Here is a 25,349-nt window from a genome sequence, read left to right as displayed (position 1 = left end):
AAACGAGTCCCAGCCATCGCATCTGGTTTGATGCAGCGATGCACTTTTCAGTATCAAACATTTTACAGTATTTATCACACAGGGAAGCTCTCCCACACTCACTCAAACTCCTGAGGCGCTGAGCGCAATTCAGAATTTTATTCTGAGGGTTGTGTTTATGGATTCCTGACACAGAGTTTAAATTAAAGATAAAGTTTAAACACGTTTCTGTAAAAGAGGGCCCATGAGGTTCTGCTCATATATACATTTATAGATAAGACGTTCACAGTTTGTTCTGTTTGGAGAAGATTTTCTCATTATCTCATTTTGTTTAGCAGATTAATCCAGTAAAACAACTTGTATCAACAAAAAAGAAAAAAAAAGTACAAATGTTATCCAAGCCTACTCTATAAGAGTCAGCCATGTCTTGGTTAATGGCATTTTGAAATACTTAGCGAGAACATAATCAATCTGGCTCTGCATTTAGAAAATGCCTTTTCAAATCCATCCTTTTTACCCCTTTTCAGCTGGTACATCTATTATGTGTGTAGCCTCTCCTCTGTGCATCAGTGGAGAGCTTGATGCTAAAGCCCAGCACATTACAATTTATGGGGTTTTTATTGCTTCATATGGGATATGCCCAAAGCCCAAAGAAGGACCCTGGCGGGTGGGCTTATTCTTTCTTTGACAATTGATGTCTGTCAGAGCTGAACCGCTGACAGGAGCAACGGTGGATGTCTGAGAAACTGACACAAACATCTCCATCAGATTAAACATGACGCATGATTCTCTCCCTCCTCTCTTTATTGGGTGACAATACCGAGTTAGATTCTCGACAATACTCTGTGTTTAAAAAGCCTCTAGTGTTGATGGATGTTGTTATATTGAGGTGGGATGCTGGCATTTTAGTAGAAAAATGAAATACAAACTAACAGATGTAACATAGTAAAAATAGCATAAAAAAACATCCTTGTAATGATATTTTTGGTACATTAACATACTACGTGTGGGTTTCACAGATGCAGTTTCTATGGCAAAATACCATCATACGATAAAATAAATGAACCAATTGACAGAAAACAAAGTAAAAAAAGTAAAATCAGACACACAGAATAAAATGAAGTGAGGAAAGAGGAGCTCTGAGGTCCTTTTGATCCTGTTCAGCTCAACAAGAACACATCAGGTATCTCACATTATCCATGCAACACAGTCACCCTGACCCCAGTCTGACTCAAGAACAGGCACACTGAACCTTACACTGACATTTAAAGATTATAAAAAAAATGATAACAAAAATAAATAAGCTGGCTAAATAGGTGTAAACACAAAATATGCACCTACACTATCAGGATACCAAGGAGCCATCCACCATCGATTTTTCAAACAATATATTTAACGGGAGAAAGAAATATTCATTAAAAAAAAAAAAAAAAAACTCTTACCATGTCCCAACGGAACAAAAGGAAGTTTTCATTTCTTGAGGCTTAGAAGAAGAGGACAGAATCAGGTCTGCTCTGGTACACAGTTCACTGAAGGGCTGACAGTCGTACACCTCCTGGTTTGGCACCCCCCCCCCCCCCCCCCCCGAGAGAAACATTACAAAACAACAACAATAGCAAAAGAGAGTGCAACCTGCCCAAAGAAGCACACAGTGAATTGGAGTCATTGGAGTGGATATCAGGGGATGTTATGGGATTTGCGGTATAAATAATAAACTGGACAATCAGTGTTACCTACTGGCAATTCGCTCCTTGCACAATATGGCGACCGCTGATGTTAGAGCTTCAGTGTGTGGGCCAGTATTTCCGGTCAAAACTTCTGGTGATCTAACAGCGACAGCGGAAGACAGCGAGAGCGAGAGACAACAGCGATCGAGTTACATTAACAGAGAGATTATTTTATTCTATTTACATAGCACTAGCTATGTAGCTAACATTTTGGTCAGTTGTCCTGTAGATGTTTTAGAATTATCTGTAGTTTTTTCAACGTTTGACGCTTTTTAGTTGAGGTGCATACGAACAAAACAAAAAAACACGGCACCCTGAAAAAAGCGCTAACTTCTAACCAGAAGAAACAATTCAATCTGGCGCAGAGAAAGCATAACCTACATTTTTGTCTTGCTAATTGCTGAGACTTCTTTTGTTGCTGCACTCCTGGATTTCAGCAATTAACTGAGTATAATGTTATAATTACAAATGCCCAAAATGTGAAAAATAATGCCACTTCTACCTCATGTTGTTCAGACTGTATATCTGAGCAGCTAGATGGGCAAAACGTCAGTTGAAAGTTGAAATTCTGAATCAGAAACTTTGGAAATTTTTGCCAGTTCCTACTTGCAGTAAAAACAAATGCAGCTAACTTAGGCTCTTTGAAATCATGTGACTACATGGATAACCTCTACACTGATAACTGATTTTCTGTTCTTCGCATTCTGCCAACATTACATAAATGCAGCAATGTTGTAATAAAGCGGAGTTGTATTTTAATGAAAAGCTAACTTATGAGAATCACTTCCTTGACTTTGCATGGATGATCCTGTGGTATAAATGCTATTTCATCCTAAATGACCACTGGAGTGTTTTTGTAATACCTCTCCATTTGCCCTAGAACAGACTTTATAACACTGACAGTACAAACATCAGCTATAACTAGCTAACAGCCTACACAGCAAGTGTGTATGAACACATGGAGTGTGTCTGTGTTGTGTTTGTGCATCTCTGATCGCAGAACTATTTACTCCAGGCTTTCCTCCTTTTCTTCCTCTGGTCCCTGTACCTAATGGAGTGGTTTGGCTGAAATTGGCTTAAACACATTTTCAACTCATGAAGACTTGTCTTTGTCCCAGAGTAAATCTCCATGTACATGCCTCAATGACAGTAGATGCAATTGTGCCTTGTCTAAAGTTCACTTCCTGTTCAATCTGAGTGATTCTTAAGAATCCAGGCACCTGGGATCTAAACTGATTCCTGTGGGGGTTTCAGGAATTTGTGGCATTAAAATGATCAAAATCATATACAAAACGTCAACAACAGCTTCAGTACAAAATTGTTGGCATTAGCTTTTCGACAACCCATGAAGGGCAAACACTGGCCATGACGATGATGATGTTTCACAATGTTTCACAATGTTTCCTACAGCTCAACAGCAACACTGGCTTCAGACCGAAGATTGCCCTTAAGTCTCCAAATTTCTTTCTTCTCCTCTCTCCGTTAGTCCGAAGGCCACTAATGTTTGTGAAGAATTGCCGTTTAGATGCCAGTGCACTGCATCTCCAAACCTTTGGGATTTTTCTTCTTTTGGTAAAGTTTGATTGCCTCTAGTTTGTTACAGTTTTATCCCACAAGGATTGAGCCTGTGTGTCACAGCACATGGTGACCATCTGTCCAACAAGCGGTAGACTGACCAGCATTTCTCCACTGTGTTGGGGAAAACAACTGAATAACAAATGCCATTTTGTACATTCGGTAACGTATGTAAAGATTTTTTTTTTTTTTTTTTGATTGATTCATACATTTATGTTGCTGGTAATGCAGCAAGTCATGTCTGAATGTGTGTGTTTTAAGGCAGAGGGTCCATGCAACAATCATCAGCATATGTGGACAAAAAAAAAAAAAAAAAAATTGGTCCACGTTTCCTTGAGCATAGATTTCAGTGCATACATCTGCAGTTTATATATACTGTATATTCATGTATGTGCATAATATTCTCCACATGCACTGGTTCATTCAAGGATATATTCTTTGAGAAGTCTGCATTTCATGACACAAGCATACTGTTGCATTGAGAAGAAGTCAATAGGAGAATAAATAAAACAAAAAGGTCAGTTTGTGTAGAACAAGTGTCCTTCAGGTATCGCCACAGACACCACTAAGTGTCTGTGTATGTTCATGCCTTATTTATGGGTGTGTATGTGTCTTCATGTATACTCAGAGGCGACAGTGAGCTGCCTGTATCATCTCAGGGTGCTTTGGTATTCATGTATGTTTATACATGTCCGCGGCTCCTCTAAACAGGCTTCCACACTGCTGCTTTGAGTGTCCTCCGAGAGCCCGCAGCAGCTCTCAGAGGGCTTTGGCACTGGTGGTATGGGAGACAGTGTGGGAGACAGGTTTCTGCGGGTAGCGGCTGTAATAGTAAACCTGGAACAGGATGGCGACATCCACGATGACCTGCAGCAGGCCACATGTCCAGAACTGTACGGGAGCCTGGGTGATCAGGAAATAGCCCGTTTTAAAGGTGTCGCCGCTGGTCCACATCAGCACCATCTTGATACTGGGAGGAAAGAGTAAAAGAAGAGATGCTGCATAAAGGAAACAGAAATCATTAAAACTCAACTGAAAATAACATTTCAGCATTCTTGTTTTCATGACAGTTTTACTAGAGCTCATTTTGGGGCGAGTCTGGCTCAGGAGGCAGAGTGGGCCACCCACCACTAACCAGCTAACTCCGGTTATCTAGAGCAACAGCAAGTCAAAGTTATTCTGAAATAAAGCAAAGTCTACTGCTGTAAATGATCACAGTGAAAACACAGTAACTAACCTTTTATTTAGCTTAACAAAACTACACGATAATTTCTCAGCATCAAAGTGAGGAGCTAATGTTAGTAGTGTTAGCTAGCTCCGGCTGGCGTCGGCAAGCACTGGCTGGTTCGACAGCATGTTTAGTATTGTTATGCTAAATAAAACAGCTGTTAGTGATTGAGTTTATGTATGGTATATAGTTGATTTGCTGATTCAAAATTACTTTTTTGTTCCTCTATCTCATGACAGTAATTAGTCAAATTCTAAAAACATCTTAAATTATTTCACACTTTGTTATTTCTACACACGTTTTGGGGGATTTGTTTCTGTGATTATTAATTTCATAATTACTCATTTGATGTCAAAAACTTTCCATACATTTCTATTTGGCATTACAGCATCTTCTCTTGTCTCCTGTTCTCTTGTTTGACCAGACATTTACTGGATCTTGGATACATTTCCACCTCGATTTATTTTTGCTCTGTCTAAATTCAATTTGGTTACCAAGAGCTGATGTTAATGACAGCAGGAAAAGGGGTCAGAGAAATGCAATATCAGTTCAGGCAAGGAGAGAATAGCAAATTTGCCACAATAACAACCATGGGAAATTGAAATAATGAATCTTCTCAGGGTGCTCGTTTCTCATCAACTCTACATCCTGTGGCACATTTCTAACTATAACACTCATATGAGCATTTTGGGCACACACTGAGCTGAATGTTCATAGGGTGGCTCGTGAGGCAATCCATGGGATGAGTTTTACATTAACATTAAAGAGTTATTGTTTGAGAAGCAACTTGAGAAAAACACCCATGTGATTTGGGAAGGCAAAGCTCCTTTAAGCACAATCTTTGTCCTCGCACTGGCACTGAGAAGCACTCAGCTAATGAGATGGGAAAGGAAGTCTTAACGAGAGAAGAAGCAGCAAAGGAAAAGAACCAAACCCCAGGGTCCAAACACCCAACTTTATATACATATACTCTCCAAAAATAGACAAAGACACAGTACACCCCTGCACTCAGGAAATATTGGGACATGGCCACTAAAAATCTTGTAAAGTTCCATTAAAAGTGCTGCTGCTGGTAGAGGGTGTTTTCTGTACCAGTTTCTGACAGCATCAACACACCTATCGACATTTGCAAGGCTTACTTGTGTTTGAATTTTCTTTTTTTTTTTTTTCTTTGTTCATAAAGTTTTATTTTTTGCTTGAGGCAGGGATTCATGTAGGCAATGCTAACAAAGAAAGGACTGAGCCAGCACTGTGTCTACAATGCACCTATGTGCACAAGTAGACACACAGGATCTCGTGCTTCCTAATGCAACCTGCCTACAACAATACAAACACATGCTGAGACATTTGAAATCCTTTCACTCAACTGTGTCGGTTTGATTGGTCAGCACTATTCGATTATGCTTTGCAGGACATTTTTTTTTGTCACTGTGCCAAGAGCTAACCTGAATTTAAAGGGCTGGTTCATACTCAGTGGTATCTAGCCATGCAAGATAGATTTGGTTTTATTTTCCCAGGTTTTGAGATATCTGCCTCTGAGGTTTCTCCATCCGACTCAGTACAATACAATGTTTCCCCCAGAAACTGGGGGAAAATGTTACTATGACAACTGGCAATCGTAAAATCAATAATGTAATGTCACTATCTTTAGCTGCAGAATATATTTATTACTTTTAATGTAGTGATTTAGATATCCCATTTCCGAGCTTCCGTTTTCATATGCTGAAAATGTAATATGAAATGCGGTTACTGAAAATTGGGTTAGGGTTAGTTTTTTTTTTTTTTTAAATTAGGTAAAAAAAAAGTAATCATCTTTATCCATAATTTGTGTTCCTGTTACTCAGGACTGGATGATCCACAGACAGCATCAAGACTTTTCACTGGAACCACTTTCTACCAAGGAATACAGTACAATACAATTGTTCTGGAAATTACAGGGGCTTCAGGAAGTATTCAGACCCCTTTCACTTTCTGCACACTTTATTGTGTTGTAGATTTAATTTTAAATGGAGAAAATTACCATTTGTACTGTAGATTGTACTGCTCCATCTACACTCAAAAACACATAAAGACAAACTGAAAAAATTTTTGCAAACATTTTTGCAAATTTATCAAAAATCAAAAACTGAAATCTCACATTTACAACAAGTTTTCAGACCCTTAGTTCAGTACTTTTTTTGAAGTGCCTTTGGCAGCAATCACAGGGCCGAGTCTTCTTGGACAAGGCAGCCTCTTCCTGACCCTTTCAGTGTGAAGCTTCAATTATAGCCCCTTGTGGACAGCTGCAGACACCAAAGACATGTAGTTGTTCTTATTATACTACTTTCTTGTTTTTTTGGAGTCTGCGTGGAGCTGCCTATGTGCCTTTGTAGTGTAGTGGCCATGAGGACAAGTTGGTATGGACGCAACAAATTGGTGGGTGCACTGACGTCCAAAGAGAGCTGGACACACCCACTGATGACAAAATTCACTTCACCCAGACCCCAGCAGACCAGTCTAAGACCTAACAGGTGAGTGAAAATGTAAAGGAGAGGCCCATCTAGTCTGTTTCCTGCCTGTTTTTCTCAACAGCTGTTTGCTCTGCTCTTGACAGGCTGATGTTCATGATATATTTCACCACATTCAATTTAATATTCCACTGATGTAAGGCAAATCAATCAAAGCTGTAATCTCATAATAGGGTCATAACCATTAATCCGTGGCAGGGTCAAGTATTACCCGTAAATTCATAACTGAATTTTGTCACGTGTCCTGACCCCTGTGGATCCTCTGAGGGAACATAGTGAAATAAACATGTCACAGAACAAAGCTTTGATTCCTGCAGAAGGTGAAACATGGCGATATGATTGCACGTGAAGCAAGATGAGTCTTTGTGTTAGCAGATTCGCTGTCTTTCTATAAGCCTCTTAACAGATGTAAAAAAAATGGATGAGGGGAAATCTAGTGCTCCCACCCCACAGGGTTTAATGTAACCCCAACTGTGTGTCTGCTTTTTAGCCTCTTTGGGGCAAAGCTTTGCCGCCAATCTCCTCTTGCATTATTCATGCCTCCAGCTTCACCTTAGCCCTTTTCATTTGTAAGGCCAATTTGTGCAAACCTTGCTATTTTCTCTCCCTTTTTTTTCTTTTTCCTTTTTCCATATTTTCATTTCTTACTTTTTACAAGCTCTCTCCCTGCAGCGTCTCCAAATGTCCCTTCTGGCTTCCACTTTCACACACTTTTTCTTTTATCAGTAGCCAAGTCTACACAACACTTCTTTTCTCTCCATCCATTCATCTTTCCACCACCTCCCTCTACCATCTCCTCATCTCTCTATACCTGTTTGCATTTGCCTCCCACCTGCCTGCCGTCCTCACACTGCTCTCTCTCAGTAAGGAGCTTGTTAGCTCTGTGGAAAGAGACCCTCCCTCCCCCATCCTCCCTCCTTTCCTCCCCTCTGTTCCTCAGCGGCTGCTGTCTGAGTTATGACGAGGTGTACCTGCAGGTAATGATGAGAGAGGCAGGATTCGTGTTTGATCAATTCCTCCGTTGGTTCCCTAATAAGTGGTAACACAGGGAGGACTGGGGGACAGGGCACGAACATGTCTGGCTATTTATTTGTCTCCTTCTTCAAGACATACACCAATCAGCCACATGTGTGTGTATGTGTGTATATAAATAAATATATACATATGTATGTTGTGGATGATCAGTGTCTATAGAGGGAGGACGTGACAAAGCACACTCTGCTCTGGGCCCACATGACATTTTTGGAGAAGCAGAGCTGCATTGGACCACAGAATTTCTACAATGGGCTGCAGACGCATTGTATAGAAGAACTGGCTTTTTTTTTTTTTGTATTGCTTTGAATACAAAAAACCAAAAGGACACTCTGGAGGCTAAACCACAGACTGGCAGATATATTGACCGGCTATTTTAATCTAATATGAACAAATCGACATAGGTGTATAAACTACTTTAGGGTAAAAAATTACTTTGACAGGAGGAGTGGGTGATACAGTTTTTACAGTACAACTGCTGCACTGGCCTATGCCTAATTTATCTTTTAGTTTTTTGTGCATGAATTGGGAAAAATACATGGCATACACTAAGCAAAGATATTCTATCACAAAATAAGACTTCACTTCCATCCCTAAATCTCAACAGGATTTTCCACCCTGAAGGAATAGAAACAAATTGATTCATTTTCATCTAATGCAAGAAAGAGAAAGCAAGCCCCTGAGTGATGTGAGCAGATGGCAGGTGGACGGGTTGGACAGATGATCTGAAGGTTCTCCGGCTGCAGTGATGTGCTGCAGGGAGCTCTGTTCTACAGCCCTGCTAGACACAGCATCACCATGCATCTGGCCTCAGGGGTGACAGCCCAGGCACCATCGGTAGTCAATCCGCATCTAACCCAGCACATGACTCTATGTGTGCATGTGTGTGTGTGGGACAGCAGCTTGCAAGCTAAATAAGGCTCTGGCTCTTTTATCTAGCATACTGGGATGCAGCTCAAGACCACAAGCCTTATAAGGCTGCAGTTGACTGTCTGGATGTCCCATCTCCCTGTTTTGTGTTTGTCTGTGTGTGTGTGCGCGTGTGTGTGTTTTTAAGTCTGTGTTGTTGTATTTTATTTGTTTTATGGCAGGCTGGTCAGTATCAGTATGTACCTCTCGCTCCACAGGCTTGGGACCATCTATTAATAGAAGCAGCCTGAAAACTATTAACTCAAAACCTTCAACACCGTCTCATCCCCCTCGAACTGCACATACACAGACACATGCATCGCACCTTTCATCCAGCTTAATGTCCCACACATACTCTGTCTTCACAAGTTTTTACAGTAGCTTTGGCTAACACAGTCTGTCTTGGTTCCAAATAGTGTCAACAAGTTCAGTGATTCAAGAAGATTTCTAAATTATGTTGACTTAAACTGAAAAAGGAAAAAACAAAACAAAAACAAAAATAAAAATAAAAATAAAAAAAGTATTAAGTACAAAAATTGGGCCATAATAACACAGCCAGCATTAATGACACTTAATTTAGTTTCTTTTTCTTTTTTTAATTAAATGGTAGGAGACTTAAAAAGTAAAATTCACATGCCGACTGTCACTGGCGTGGAGGCATAAAAAGCCCCATTCAGGACTGACTCGTGCACTTTAATATTCCCCCACTGGTACTGAATGCTATCAGACTTTAGAGTTATGTTATTTCTCAGTTAGTTCCCATCCTCAAATCCTTTTCTCTTGTAAATGTTAACGACTTGAAAATGCAAACAATAAAGCATAAATTTAACCTCTGCCAAGTCTGTGGTACATTAAGCATTCAACCACACATTATGTTAGAATGAAGAAACAGTCTGATCTGAAGTTTTCCATATTATACTTTACTGTAATATCAGGGTTAAGTAGCTCCACCCTGCTCCTTTATTTCTATGTCCTCTGCACAGATAATGGACTGGAGAGGATGCTGACTTTTTTTCTTGGACATAAACATTAGTTCTATTAGTTCTTCATCTTTTAGCATGGTGTTGCCAAGACATTGGATATGCAAGATGTTGCCTTTGTAAAAAACTCACAGAGCTAATGTTAATTAGCGAGCTAACTAGCTAGCGATAGCTGATGAAATTGGCTAGTGACAGCTGCCATTTTAACTTGGGGGTGACCTATTGTTTAGAAAATTATTACGAATTTTTAAACACCTGCCATACAATTCATCATTGCAAACCGCATATGTGATGTGCGAGAGTTGAAATCTTGTCAACAAGTTAAAACAGGAGAAGAAGAGTGGTAAAACGACACTGGGAGTAAAAAAAAAATATAGAGAGTTGGATGGGACAGAAAACAGTGCTGTCATCACGTTAACAATTTATGGGTGGTATCAATGCAAACTTCTAGGGCTCCATTATGGTAACAGAGCAGGTGCTGGTGTCAAACTGCATCTGTGAGGTTGACAGAAAACTTGGGGGTGAATTAACATCAGATAAATGCCACATTCCTTCAGCAACATCCCCATGGGACAAAAGCAGGACTCACCATCCTCCCTCCGCACCCCATCCATATTTCATTATTAAAAACTGCTTTGCTGCTGCCTGTCTGACAGTGTGTCATGGAGCAGTTCTGGTGTGTATACACACTGAGGACATCCAATATGATTCATGCAGCTGGCAACCTTTATCCTGCTCTGACTCCATCCCCCTGGGTGAACAAGGTGCTGAAGCTTCCGACTGCGAGCCTGAATATTCAAGTGCTGGAAAGTAATACTTAAAATGTTGCTGTAGTTGGAGTGGGGGCACACTGGCTGGGCCATTAATTGGGAGGAAGTCGGCGTGATGTGTTTCCACACGGATGTGCAACATGGGATTCGATTGTTTCATTTTTTTTTTTTTTGCTCCAGGCACTTACAGGAAAGGGCACTCTGCTTTACCTCTCCTGTCTGTTTGTTTTTGTCTCTGCAAAATGCATGTGTGTGCTTATTCATTCACACTTACACACATTCATTCATTTCCAAACCCTTATCTCTCACTTTGGCATCACTAAAAATAGCCTCAGCTCAAACACTTACCCAATCGTAACCCTGCACCCAAGCTCTAACCTTAAAAAATGCTCTTTGAAAGCAAAACACCCTCACTTTATAGGATTTTGCTTCCTATACCTGCACACACACACACACAGGCATGCATGCACGCACGCACACACGCACGCACACACACACACACACACAGATGCCTTGAACAAAGTGCTGAGGTAAAGTAACCTAGCAACAGCTTGCCAGACTCAACAGGTTGTGCACACAGGGACGACACAAACAATAAACAGAACTGGAAATGACAATGTCCTCTGCCTTCCACAGCAGCTTTATCTGCACTGGCCGATGGATGGAAGAATATGTTGCAGGGTAAAACAAAGAACTGACAAACATGAAGATCCATGTTTCATACTGGCTGGGTATTATGGTACTTTAGAATATATATAAAATATATAAAATAATGATTGTGACCAATGTATTTCACTGCATACTGGGCACCAACGCCTTAGATATTTCAATAACTTGTAAGTCCAACCATCTAAAAACACAGTAACACTATAATGTTGGAAAACATAATATTGCACTAAAAAGTTCCCCTTTTTTTTCTAAGTTGTTATTATGTTATGTTGTTATTATGCGGCAATACTGTTGTTACCCCAGAAACCACGGGCATCACCAAACAACCCAACTAGCTTTGAGGTAATAATTACACACTGAAACTTTGTTGTGAAAACGGAGCCAAAGTAACTTTGGCTATACTATAAAGCATTTAGGACATAATCAACATAAAAACACTGCAAACCACAGAAAACGTTTGGTGATGTGCCTTTGATTTCTGCATCAATTGCATTGTTTAGCTGTGCATTTTACTCCAATGGATAATTGGTCAAATTTAGACCACATGATATTTCCTGCTGCCGCTGGGTTTGACAGCTGAAAATTGTTGGGCTATTTCTGAAACATTAATGGCAGTCATTAGGTTTTGTTGTCAGGCCTTCAGAATAAAAGCGAAAGCACTTTTTCTCAAGGTCTCGACAATCATAGAGGGAGAAATCCATCATGGAAGTGGCACACACACCGAAATAGACCAGAAAGCACTGCAGCCAGTATAAGAGAGGTAAATTCCTTCCGAAAGCACATCATGTAGAGAGCTTCATGGACAATGAGGGTGGCAGACAAAGTGTCGGGTTGGCGCTCCCCCCACTCCAAAAAAAAAAAAATCAAAAATAAATAAGGCATGGGACAGAGAGGGTAGGGAAAGGCCCAGCGTGGGAGCTGTCATGGCCGGTTAAGTGGACAGGCAGCCCTGCTGGAGCTCTGTTATCTGTCTGCTGCAGAAAGCCAACCAGCAGAGGGGAGGGGGCACTGCTCTGAGGCAGGACACACACTGCGAGAAAGCTTTTCATCAGCCCTGTGTGTCCTGTGGACAATCTCAAACTCACACATCGTTTAATAAACACATTATCAGCTTAATCTTTTCAATTACTTCTTTTTTAACAACTTAAACATTTCTCTTTATCATATTTATTTCAACCTGAATCAATTTTTTTTTTTTTTAATCAGTACTGATGTGTTGTTGGGTTGTTTTTATATCTATTTACATCTCATTGTTTTTCACTGTCTGCAGTGCTATGCATTTAAAGTTGTGTATACTATTTGGAAAAGCGGTTTCTTTATTGGCAACAGCCCAGAAAGCTACCAGCATAAAAAAAAAATCACATTTTACATCAAAGCCTCTAATTACAGCCTGAGACTTGATGCAAATCAACATTAATGAGCCAAAATGATACATTAGCAATAGATACAGCAAGACAGAATACCTCATTATCATATTGATTTTCAGAGAAACTTCACAGGGCCAACTGCCGTCTTAGCATAATAAATAGTTGTCAGGACCCCGTACTTATTTCCTGCTCGACAGGTGCCAGAAATACTTAATAAGCACGTGTCAGTGTTAATGATCATATGTGAGACAATATAATCTGGAGCCATTACTCACAAGTGTGTGCTACAGTACAACACACCCTCTGAGCTGCCTGTGATGGAAGTGGCGCTCATAAATAAAACAGCAGTCATCAGGATAAAGACGTTATCATTAATCACAGATACAACAAGCTTTGTTTTGATTTCCATCTGAATGACTCTTGGTAAATTATACTTAAGATCCAAATAGTTGAGAAAAATAGGGCCAGTAAATAAACTCTCTGCATTCAAAGTGTGTTAGCATTATGTGGTTTTGGGCTGTCTGAGAAAAGAGAATCCCACACACTGTCCATCACTTTAAGTACTAAGCCACTAACTCAGTCACTAACAAACTTATTTCTAAATTTCTAAAAGCTATCGAAAGGCAGGGACTTGTTTGAGACTCTTGAAGACGTTTCACCTCTCATCCGAAAGAATTCTTCAGTTCGGATGAGTTCGATAGCTTTTAGAAATACCATGACCTAGATGATTGACAATCTTCACAGACTTCTTTCTAAACTACGACCTGATGATGAAAGTTGACAGGTGTAAGATAAATGTGGTAAAATCTTTTGGTCGTCAAATCTCACTGTGAGACACGTCCACTGACGGGTGGTTTGGAGACCAAAGACAGTTAACATCAAAATCCTGGCAGCATCAAATTTAGGATCAAATTCTCTCAATGTGACTGCTGCTACAACCCACATCTACAAACCAACCAATCAGAATATAACATGACGTGATGAAGTTGTTCAGAAAACAAAATATGCACATACTGAAATGGATGGAGGCAAAACAAAAAAAGAAGTTTATGGGGCTCTGGGAAAGGAGAAAACCGCTATCGTTTTGTTGTATTTTCAAAAGAGAGGCACAGATGAATGACGCAAGCTGATGACACGCATCTGCTAGTTTTAAAATTAATAAAAGGACATCAAAAGAAATTCTGAGCCTCACTGTAATACCCTGAGTCACATGCTATTTCAATCAAGAAACAGACTGTGGTAAACAAACTGTAGGAAAATACAGACGACATTTCATACCAGTGGAGGCCCCATGCTTTGTCTGAAGTAAAAAGTGCTTCTGCTAATTTTTGCAGACACTGAAAATATATTAAGCTTCACCTATTTGCATTTGTTTTTTTTTGTTTTTTTTTTTAGGTTACCAGTGTTGAGTAGTCTGAAAACTTTCTGAATGCACGTAAGTGAGTATATGAATCACACTGTGACATTGTGTGAATGAGTCTAATGAGTCTGAGTCTCATCTTTGAGCTTTGATTACTTCTGATACATGTGGAAGAAAAGAGCTAAGAGCAAAGTATTGCTTTTATATCACCACAGTGCTGTGTTTGAGCAGATGATGAAAACAAAGGGTAAAATAGGGAAAATATCTTAATGCCTTTGTAACTTCTTTGAAATTAGAATAAAACAGAGCAACCTGGACATTCACTTGCCTACAGTATGTACCATGGAACTGCAAAACTAACACCACTCTCCATGACCCATAGCTCAAATATCTGTTTGAAGGCCAAAATAAACAGAATCCTCTGTGAAAATGAATGTAACAAGCTGGGATGTTTAGTACTGAATCCATACCTCATGCCCTCTGTGGATTTGTTCTGATAGTTGCAGTAGAGCTGCGGTGTGCCCAGCATTGCCTCGGCGAAGACAGCCAGGAATCCCAGAGTCTCCACGAACAGCGCCGAGTCCAGGAGGAGGTAGGTGATGTAGGCCGCCAGCAACGTGAAGGCCAGCACGCACTGCACGTAGTCCACGAAGCGACTCCATGACCAGAAGTAGTTCCAGTCAAAGTCTAAATGTGCACAATGTAAGGGGAAAAAAAGAAATGAGTGCACAGAAATGAACATTTTAACAACCAGCCACCGATGGGAACTTCACCCGCTGGTCAGTACTGGTACAGTAACCTGAAAAAAAGATAAAGTTCCTGCAAAAATTAAAGACAGCAAAGCAAATTCTAAGATACATGCCACAATAATGAACAAAATGTTCACTACATGCCAAAATAAACATGGATATGCTTTGGCTTTTCTTAAAATGGCATTCCACTGACTTTACACACAGTTTACATGACGTGAGGAGTCAGCCTGTGAAAAGCGTCATCTGGGTTATTTAAACAAGAAAAACAAAACTTTAGAAAGTAAAAAGCAAACAGAAAGGGAAAGACGTTGGTATTTACTAAGGAGGAAGGGTAAAATAAATGATGCCAATGGTTTCATTGTGGGAAACAGGATCCAGTGTTTCTGGAGTTTGACCCATAAAGGGGACAAAAAGTCAGGATATCTTTGCTTTTTGACTCCTGTTTCTAAATCTGCTGGTCTCAGCATTACAGAGGAGCAATATAACAATTCTGATGTACCTCTTTAGAGCCTTACTAGTAGTTTCTCTTGAAAATGGAAAATGCCATTGAGGGAAAAAAAGGGCAATCAATGTGCTCAGTAAGATCTATCCATACAAATGATGATATTTATTGTTTAAAATTGTAAACTGTGGCTTATAAGAAGGGCAAAAATTCTACATTCATATATCAAACATCTAACTGGGTTTGATAGTGAAAGAAACTCTTCCACTCTCATAACACATACTGTACATTGTGGTTGCAATTTCAGGTCAGTTAATCAGCTGAGAGACACGTCTACACTCTTTTGTACTTGCATGAAATCAAATTTCCTCCCTCTCCCCACTTCTCATTTTCCACTAGAGGAAATAATTATCTATTAACCCCGACTGTTTTTTTTTTTGAGCTGCATCTACTTAATAAAAGGAAGCAAAAACTCTATTATTGTGAAAATCTTCAACTAACTTCACACTTGAGCTGTGAATTTTCACACAACTCCCACAAACCCCTCCTTGCATTCAGAAAAAACAACAACGATATGTCACAGCTACAAATAGGCCGTTCAAACTGCTCACAGTTTGGACTCGTTCTCATTCAGATTCTTGCAAAACAGAAGCTCGTACATCCAGGGTCTGGAGTCTGGAGGGAGCAGGCTTCGTGAGAAACAGTGAAGGTGGTGAGGGAGGGTGACAAGTTGGTTGACATCATAGTATTTTCCACACAGTAGTAATGGGCTGGGTGGGAATCTGGACACTGATGAATGATTTAAGCCCTGTTCTATGCCCTAACACCTCTCGTGAGCTCCCATTCTCCAAGGAAATGATCAGATAAAGATTCTGAGCATAACATTGCTGGCTTCCTGTAACAAGCAACGGAGCCAATACTAATCATACTGTGATAACATCTCAATCCTACAAAGTGTCGATTGCCTCAGGTACTCATTTAACTGTGGCTGATAAGGGAATAGGCACAATACGCAACACAAAAAAAATCTTTACCTGCAATTTCAGCGATGCTTAAACATTCAATGTGTCTTTATGGTTCGAGGGCTGTGAAAGAACAGTGCACTTGTAGCTGCTGGTTTAATGTGAGAGCAGAGGAGATTGAAAGAGTTAGTCATGAAAATCTAATTATGGCTAGGAGCAAAAGAAGTTGTTGTAACACTGTGTCTTAAATGGGATTTCTACAAGGGCCAAACGCAATAGAGCCGACTCAGTCCATCACGTTTAAATAAGGTTCTTCTTATCTATGAGGCACATCGAAGCACTCTGTAAGGCCTGCTGCAGAGGCCTGAGCAGGCCTCCAGACAAGGGCCCATACAGTAGGTAAAGCAAAAAGGGAAAAAAATAAATAAATAAAAAAATCAAAGCACTGTTTGGAATAACTTCACTTCTAAATACTTTGCCTAAACTGAACAAACCTGCCGCTTTTCGAGACTTGATAAAATTGGAAGTGAAATACAAGCATTTATGACATTTGAGTTTATGATTGAATGAAATATTGTTTCATTAGAGAATTAACGGTGACTGATTCTGACATTTAGATGGCATTTCTAAATGAATGCGCATGGCAGGCACGTATGTGTGCGAGGTAACCTGGCTTTGCAATATTGAGCCAATCCAATTGTTCCTTCCTGACAGACAAGAAAATGTAGCCAAAATGGCAAAATCCTACAACCACGTAGAACGGTGACAAAAATGCAGCATGACGAACAAAAGACAGTTTTTAAATGATATAACAGGGCATGGATTTCTGTTCTGAGTATAATCAACACTGAGAATATCCTTTGAGAGATGTTATGTGTACTGTATATTCTGTAGGTATTGTGGCCACAGATGCCTGGTGTAGCTGTGGCGCCTTGCTGGCAGAAAAGCCAGAGGACTGTGAGTCTGGGCCAGCTAGCACCAGGCTGGCGCTGTGTGATAACAGCCAAACACAGGGGAAAGCAATCAAGGGCAATAGAGTAGCATTCAGCGCCAACCTGGCTGCTGAAGGCACGCACAGCTTCACAAGGAACACAAAACTGATCATGTGACACATGTAAGGCTCCAAGTGATGATACGATGGAGCGTGAGCTTAGGTTGTACATGCACACAGCAGCAGGACCTGGCAGCGACATTTACAGTGTTTTGTTTTGCTAGTCTGATGGCTAAGTAGCTAGCTAAACGTATGTTCCACCTAACAACGCTGACTTTTGGAGTAGAGATTAAGGCCTAACACAAAACTGTGTCACAATAGCAAATGATTTTTGACACGTTTATTCGATGTAAAAGCAACCGTTACTTTTACTTTTGTATATGTATTTCCTACCTTTGCTTTATTTCTACTTCTAGATATGGCTAAAGTTGGCCAATACTGAAGAATGACTCAATCTCAAAGGCTGTAATGATTATCTACCTGATTTGTTGCTCAGTTCTTCAGTTAAGAACATTAAAAAATGTTTCTTAACTTTGCCCCAGTTTCCAGGGCGGGAAGGGGAGTAGGGGCTGGAGTTGAGATAATACATGAAATTTCCTCTGTGGTGGAATTAAATGTATTTTTTTCCATCTTGCAACTTAATTTGGTGGCCAGCGACTTCGCAAAGAACAGAACACCTTTCTTCTGATTATATCCTTTTCACCTATTTGTACAGTCCCTTTTCTCAGCCTGGTGCTTCAGTAATTACACTCCTACACGCCAGTGCTATGCTGCCATCATCTCTTAATCTTGCACGTGCACACTTTCATGCTATGAGCGTGCACACCTGCCTCCAATTCTGTGCAGTTTTTTTTGTGTAAAAACAGTATGTTGTGGGAAGAGAAGTGTGTCACTTCAATTCACACTGACCAATAAGGCATGTTTATCACAGCACTGTGCCTCATTCACCGTCTCTCGCTGAGCCACTTGTGTACCCCGGGGCATTCTCCTCTTCCTCTTTAATCCCTGCGCCGTGTGGCAACGGCGGTGACGCTGAGTGGGAACAGACTGGAGCTGCATACAATGGACTCCCCGCGGTGGCCAAACATCCTGCATGCAGCTCAGTCTGAAGTCCCACAGAGTTGCAGTACATGTGTAGGAAGATACGGGTCAGAGTTGGAGATTTCAATTGCTTGTTTACCAACTGTTCCCAGTCAGCTTCAGTTAGGCCCAGGAAAAGTCTATGGGGGTAGCTGAAATAATGGCTTGCTTGTCACTCAAAAGCACCCGTGGGAGAAGCAGGAACATTACTATGAAAGACAGTTATAACAGCCTGTGAAATTGAACCTCGGATTTCAGCGGGCTTCATTTTCTGAAATTTGGACAGGAAACTTTGTCACAATGACTAATAGGCTTTCACTGCCAAGCCAAAGCACTGCGGCGTTTCTGCACTGCCACCTAGACTAAATGCTACGTCTCTTCTATAAAAGGGACTTGGGCTAAAAGTTAGGCCTCTCTCTGCCCCTGGGGGGGGGGGGGGGGGGGGGGGTAACTGCCTCTACAGGATAAGGTGATTAATTCTAAGATGCCAAACCCAATGAAGCTACAGGTACAGATCCCTGTGAGACCAGAATGAGAAATGAGTCATTACCAGACAGAAGAGAGCGACGGAAATCTCTTGTATTGTCTTGTCTGTATAGCTCTGTAACACCATTAGACCAACATTTCTGTGGTATGGGACCACTCAAGCACCGTGACATACTGATTTATTTTTGAGAAAGTCATAACCAGCGAGGGGACTAAAAAGTGATTAAAGGTGTTCTTTTTAAATTTGTGGTTGTGACTCTTTTTATTCCTCTCCAATCAAATTTCTTTTCTTCTGCGTACCATATCGGGATCCTTAGAAACGCTGACTGAAATAAATGCAAAGATTTCAGAGATTTCCATTCACAGACTATTTACAGATATAATCTCAAAAACTCATTTGAAGACTGAACTGTACTGGAAGTGAATGAGAATGTGGTTCTGAAAGACAGAGCTACTGCCTCCTGGGAACAAACAGGCAAGTTACCAGGGAATCTGAAACCGCAGAAGCCCTAAAGTTTGCATAAAGGATATTCAATCACGGAGCAGAGCAGTGTTTGATGGTTTGCTTTCTGACACAAATTCATTTTTATGCTGCTGGAGATTTTTGAAAAATCCAATTAGGCTTTCCTCTTTCAGGCCTTTAAAATAACTAAAAGTAAAGTTTGACTCACGCACACATTAGACGACGTGAAACATTCCCCACTGTCACCGCCAAAACTTTTCCTGGAAATATTTCATCTTACTTTTTCCTTCCAAACCCTTTTACCTCCACCTGAGTGATCACCGGCATTTCTGATTCTGACACAGCCAAATGATCTGATCTTTTAATCTCCTCAAAGGGATTGCAGCAGGCAGTCGTCCATATGAATCACACGGTGCTGCTATAACACCGTCTGAGAGCTAAAACTTCACATGCTATTATAAAAGACATACTGTACAGAACAGATGTGGCTATTAGTGCGACTGTAGTTACAGCACCACAGGTGTTCTTCAAGTCCATGCATACTCTCGGTTACAGGATGTTATCTCAGCTACCAAATTGCGAGGTACAATGTCTCTATGTGAAATGCTCACAGCCAGTCCTATCTATTATAATCCATCCCTCTTTGGGCATCCAATGAAAGTAAGCCACATTGTGTTTTTCTGGGTACAGATGTCCAGCTGTTTGATGGAAGTGCCTGGTGTGAAAATGATTCTGTTCTGCTATGAGAACAAATATGTGCTTTAATTAAGGCTTAGCGAAAATAAAGGGAACGAACTGAACAATCAGAGAAATGTACAGGTTGAGAATTTGCCCCGCTGACTGAACAACACAGTGGGTGAGTCACTGCAGAAAGCCGCCGTGTGAGAGGCCGCTCCACCTGACAGCTGCACACCGACACCAGTCTGATGCTCTGTGTTATATTGTGAGGTCTCTATAGCTTAGTTTTTTCTGTGCAGCATCTCTGATCTTATATCCATCCATCCCGCTGCATTTCCTCCAGGCCTCTGAGTAAAGCTCTGTGTCCAACCAGTCCACAGCGCTCCTTAATTTGTCCATTTCTTCCTCCTACCTGGATGTTTTTCATGCTTTCTATGAATTGTGACATACAACATGCTTACCCATGGTTTTTCCCACCTGCAGATCAATGAGCTGGTGCAAACCAGCAAAGCTGCGATCAAAGAACATGGCTTTCTGTCAGTTCTAATGGTGCTTGGCAGAGCTCACTGATCGATGACCATTCACAGAAGCTCGAGCCCCTGGCGATCCACAGCCAGCTTCAACACGTGGGCAAACCGAGCCAGGCCAGAGGCAGCGCCACACACGGGCCGCCGAAGAGAAGCAAATATCCTGCTCCTCCTCTGACGCCAGACACAGACAAACAGGCAGAACCACAAAGAGCCACAATACTGGTGAAAACTGTTAATGCTTTTCTGCTCCTGCTTATCGTAAAATGATTGAAAACATCCAACAAATGGCTACAAAACAGGCCGTCAATTCCAAGTCATCCAGCATCCATTAGTCAGTCCCAAGAGGAGAATTTGTAATATATTATTACCACACTCAGCCAAGTGGGCTCTGTGCCTTTTAACATCACGCAAATATTGTTATGTACTGCCATCTAGTGTCCAAACCAGGAACAACAGCCTTCGCTTCACTTATGCTGTGTCCTAATTCTATAATACATGATTATAGTATACATTGCGTACTACATGCTAATCTTTGCTTTAGCCATTGGGATATAAGAAATAAAAAATATTTTAAAGATATATAGAAATGGGAAATAAGACAACCCATGCGTCATCAGATATCAAACTTCAGAATCAAAAGTACACACACATTATGTTTCTCATGAACATAGTGACGTAGTTAAAACCTGCTTTGATGGAATAAGTGTGAAGTGAGGAATTAGGGGCACAGCTTATGAACTGCAGGCCAAATCAGTGCAGGGCATGAAGTATTCAGTGTGATGTCTGTGACATGTCTACTATAAAAAAGAGACATTATGTTGAAACCGAGTGTAGTTCAAAGAGTGTCTAAAAAGCCAGTTAGAAGGCAACACCGATTAAAAGTCGTTAGCAAAAACCGGCCATTAGAAATGATGTTTTACATTCACATTCCAGGGCAGGATAATTTCAGCATGCACTGGGTCGTTAAACACAAAAACACATTAGGTTTGAGAGCTTATATCAAACAACCCTTGCATCTCAAACTGCAAAAACATAAGAATGAAGTGAGAAAAATTAGAACTACAAGATGTCAGAACCTCTGCTAACTAATGACTAGTCTATGTGATTTGAGAAAACATGATCTTTTGATTTCCTCAGAAACTGGTTTAAGCACAAATAACACATGAAAAATCACATCCACACAGGTTTTGCAATGAAAATGAGTCAGTGATTTGTACTGAGGTTATGTAGGGTAACATGCATCGCAAGCATCACAGCAGAGGCTACAATGGTCGGACAGTAAATGTGGATGCAACACAACTGCATGCTTCATCTAAACATGTTGTAAAATAGTTAGTCAACATCAGTTAGTGCCGGCAGCCACACTGGGTCATCATGCATGAGACACAGAGATGGAGAGGGACAGGCGAGATGAACTACAACTGATGTTTCATGGCAGACACAGTAAGTTTCTGTACATACCCAGAAAGAGCCTCTTAGGGATTCTGACCTCTTCGTCCTTACTGTCTGTTGCTACAGACCAAAAAAAAAAAGGAAAAAAAAAACAAAGAAAGGGAAAGAAAAAAAGAGCATGGTTTTCTTCATTTTTTTCCAGCAAAGCCAAAGCTGACCCCTGATCTGTTACTGAATGTGAGCAGGACTTAATATGCTGTGACTGTTGCTCAGACATTTCAAGTCATCATGAGTAATTGGTCAAACTGCAAAAATCCTGATCATCTGATTCCCTGATTAGTTATATCACTGATGTTAGAGCACTTGGTGCTAAAGAACGGGCAGCAGTGTTCCCACTGGCAGACTTTCTGCAAGTATCCATGTGGCACCATTCAAGGCCCTGAAAACACATTTTGACCATTACTGATGTACTGATGAAGGTAATATTTTCCTCCAAAGTCAGAACAGTTTGGGTTATTTCACATGAGAGATTTCTTTGTGTTTTTGTCTGTGCTGTTCTTAATGGTTTGAAAAGGTGAAGCCAGGTCACTGTCAATCAAACCTCACCCCACAGTCCTGATGATTCTTTTGAGAAATACACCTATTCACTTCTTCTGGTAGCATAGCAGCTTCACAGGTTTAATGCTGCGCTTGTTTCCTGACTCACACTGGCTGTCAAGATGGCTAAATGACCCGAGGCTGCATGTCCTCCTCTCTGAACGGAGACAACAGTACTTTTGTTCTTCTTTAGTGTCTCTGTGAATCCAAAGTTTCCATTCACATACACAGAGCCTGCAGATATTTACCACTCATTACAGTTAAATGTCCTGCCCTTTCCTATCATCAGACTGCCACAGGGACAGGAAGCACAGCTTCACTCAATTCCTGTAGTATACAGTATGCGTGGATGGGAAACTCCTGCTCTGCAAACAACATGTGATGCAGCCTTCAAACACATGACTTCTAGAACAACTGAGGCCTGTTCCTTGTCCATTTGTGTGCATTAGGATATAAATGGGACAAATAGCATCTAGTCTTTCAACGTGTAGGTTACTGAATAACTTTATGAGACAGCTATCAGACAGAAGAAGCCCCGCTGCAGGTTTTTCAGTCGGCAGCAGCAGCAGTGGGCTTTGAACTGTGGACATTTTGGCACATAGCAGTCAGATTGGGATCAATTATTCATACCTAATTATTAATACCTAATTTGTCATGCAAATATCAGTATTAACACATTAGTAATAAATGCCTGTCTCAAACTCTAAATCTATATTTTCCCTACTAAATCAATTACCCCTATTATTAGAGGATATTCTATAATCAATAAATTAGACATCTAGCACCTTTATTAGACAGGTACCTGCCTAATAATTTTAATTTGGAAATGACAAAAAAAATATGGATGCAATCATTTTAAATAGCTAACTACCAGTTCATTTAAAAGTTATGTGCATTAAAAAGGTGTTAAACAACAGTTAAATCATTGTAGATTGTATTTTGCATTGAGGTGCAATTTCTTTTCTTTTTTTTTGTTTTGTTAATGATCCACTGCATTAACGAACACATTCTACACACCATGTTGCAGGCAACAATCTCCTGTGTAGTTAAACAGCAACACTGTTAACTTCTGATTACAGTTGCAGCACGTGTGCACGTGTTGGAACTGGATTATTCAAACACGATCAACTCAAGATGACGTGTTAACATCATTCTCACACACATTCATGCACATCAATTCACATACACGTTTACTTTTCCCTCAATTATTACAGATGCACCTGCCCACACACATTCACCCTCACTTACTCTCAGATATTTTTATTCTCTCATACACAGTCATATCTCTGTCGCACCTTCTCTCACACATACACACACTGTTATTCACATACACTTCAAAGGACACACCGACTCATTCAGTCGCACAGTGCTGATGTAAGTGAGCTTTATCTGGACTGTAAAGAGGCTCTGGAAAGGATTTCTGACCTAGGAAGGAGCGTCTCTTGGTGTTCAGTTCGGTGGTCATGCGGACGCTGGTGCACAGGTTCAGCATGATAAGCATGGTGGCGATCATGATGATGCTCTGCCACAGCAGGAGCGTCTCGAAGTAGCGGCCAAATCTGAGGGAGAAAAAACAACAAAAGAGAGTGTAAACTTCCGACGATATTTAACATAGCAAAGCTTTGCCAGCAGGAATACTGCACATGCTTGTTTTTCCAGTTATCGTACAGTATCTGTGGTAAAGTCAGCCTGAATGAAATGATAGTAATCAGCTGCAGCATGTGCAAGGTGTCAAGTATCACTTTGTATATGTCTGCCAGGATTATCTCACTAGGGTTCCTGGGACCAACATATGCATATGTGTTTCTGCTTTCTCAAGTACCCACCAGTTGCATGGGCAATTAGACTAAGTAGGCAAACAAGAGTAAGAACACAGTTTGTTGTTAAAGAATTTACACTTAAGAAGGTTTTCTTCTTCAGGCCCCTGTCCAAACTTATATGCCTTTACACAACTGCTTAAAGCTCAGACCTAACTTTAAGACTTTCTTATACCGTGCAGAAGAGGACTGTACTGCCAGATTTTTTAATGATGTGTTGTTCAGCTGGTCTGAGCGATCACATACAGGGAATATTGTGTTACCTGAAGAGTATTCGTAGGATGTTAGCCACCAGGAGGACCAGGCACACATAGGTGGAGAACCCCTCTGCATTCTGGGTCCGGCGGATGTCTCTGTACTGGGGAATGTAGGGCACCACTCCACCGAACACCATGGCACCAGCAGCGACCCACGACACCAGCTTGTTAAACACGGACACGACCTGGTCGAACAGCTCATCTTCCATGTTCAGTTTGCGGCTCACCGGTCCAACACCTGGGCAAGAGGCTGTGAGGTGGTGTCAGCTGACTGTCACTGGCTCTGTGGAGAATGTTACACGGTGTTTATCCCCCTCTGCTTCTTTGAGGTGACTCTGAGAGGGTGAGGAGAGTAACATCCGTGTTTGCACACAGACAAAGCAGCAGCTACTGCCACGCCATCACAAGCAGAGCAGGGCACCAGAGACGACGAGCTGGGGCTCAACGTTACAGTAACGGCTAACAGCAACTGACCAAACAGTGAAAACATTAATATCTGGGTTACTGTATCCGACGGAACAACACCGCTCACTTATGGCAGCGGAAATATTTACTGTGGAAGAGAGCGGCGGATGTATCTGATAATCTGATTCAACACTTGTGGTGATGCTAGCTAGCGTTGTTTGAGAGGCTGCACTTAACTCGGAGGAGAAAGCCCCCGAGGTCCCTGAAACTGTATCCAAAGCCCTTGAAATTGACAGGAAATTTGAAACTATACATACATATAACTTTATAAGTATTCGCGCAGCGTCCCTGTATTCCCGCTGCTTCTTCCCTGTCTGTGTTTTTCTGATTTCTC

At 41.0% G+C, this 25,349-nt stretch overlaps 1 protein-coding gene across 4 annotated transcripts; it reads right to left on the bottom strand.

Moving 5' to 3' along the window:
- Positions 1-748: 748 nt before the first annotated feature.
- On the bottom strand, positions 749-25,349 carry LOC121191746 (solute carrier family 66 member 2). 4 transcript variants are annotated; one of them, XM_041053121.1, is made up of 6 exons: positions 25,273-25,349; positions 24,557-24,833; positions 23,902-24,035; positions 21,949-21,999; positions 14,574-14,790; positions 749-4,251 (listed from the first exon to the last, which is right to left on the bottom strand). In XM_041053121.1, the coding sequence occupies exons 2-6, from the start codon at positions 24,757-24,759 to the stop codon at positions 4,041-4,043; spliced, it is 816 nt and encodes a 271-aa protein (XP_040909055.1). In that variant the 5' UTR covers positions 24,760-24,833; positions 25,273-25,349; the 3' UTR covers positions 749-4,040. The 4 variants fall into 4 exon arrangements, with proteins under 4 accessions (XP_040909055.1, XP_040909057.1, XP_040909054.1 ...); XM_041053123.1 differs by having other exon boundaries at positions 749-1,805; positions 4,119-4,251; positions 24,557-25,334; XM_041053120.1 differs by having other exon boundaries at positions 24,557-25,334.

Source organism: Toxotes jaculatrix, chromosome 13 (genome assembly GCF_017976425.1).
Source record: "Toxotes jaculatrix isolate fToxJac2 chromosome 13, fToxJac2.pri, whole genome shotgun sequence".
Classification (NCBI taxonomy): domain Eukaryota; kingdom Metazoa; phylum Chordata; class Actinopteri; family Toxotidae; genus Toxotes; species Toxotes jaculatrix.
The sequence above is the reverse complement of the archived record's forward strand: the minus strand, read 5'-3'. Positions and strand labels throughout refer to the sequence as shown.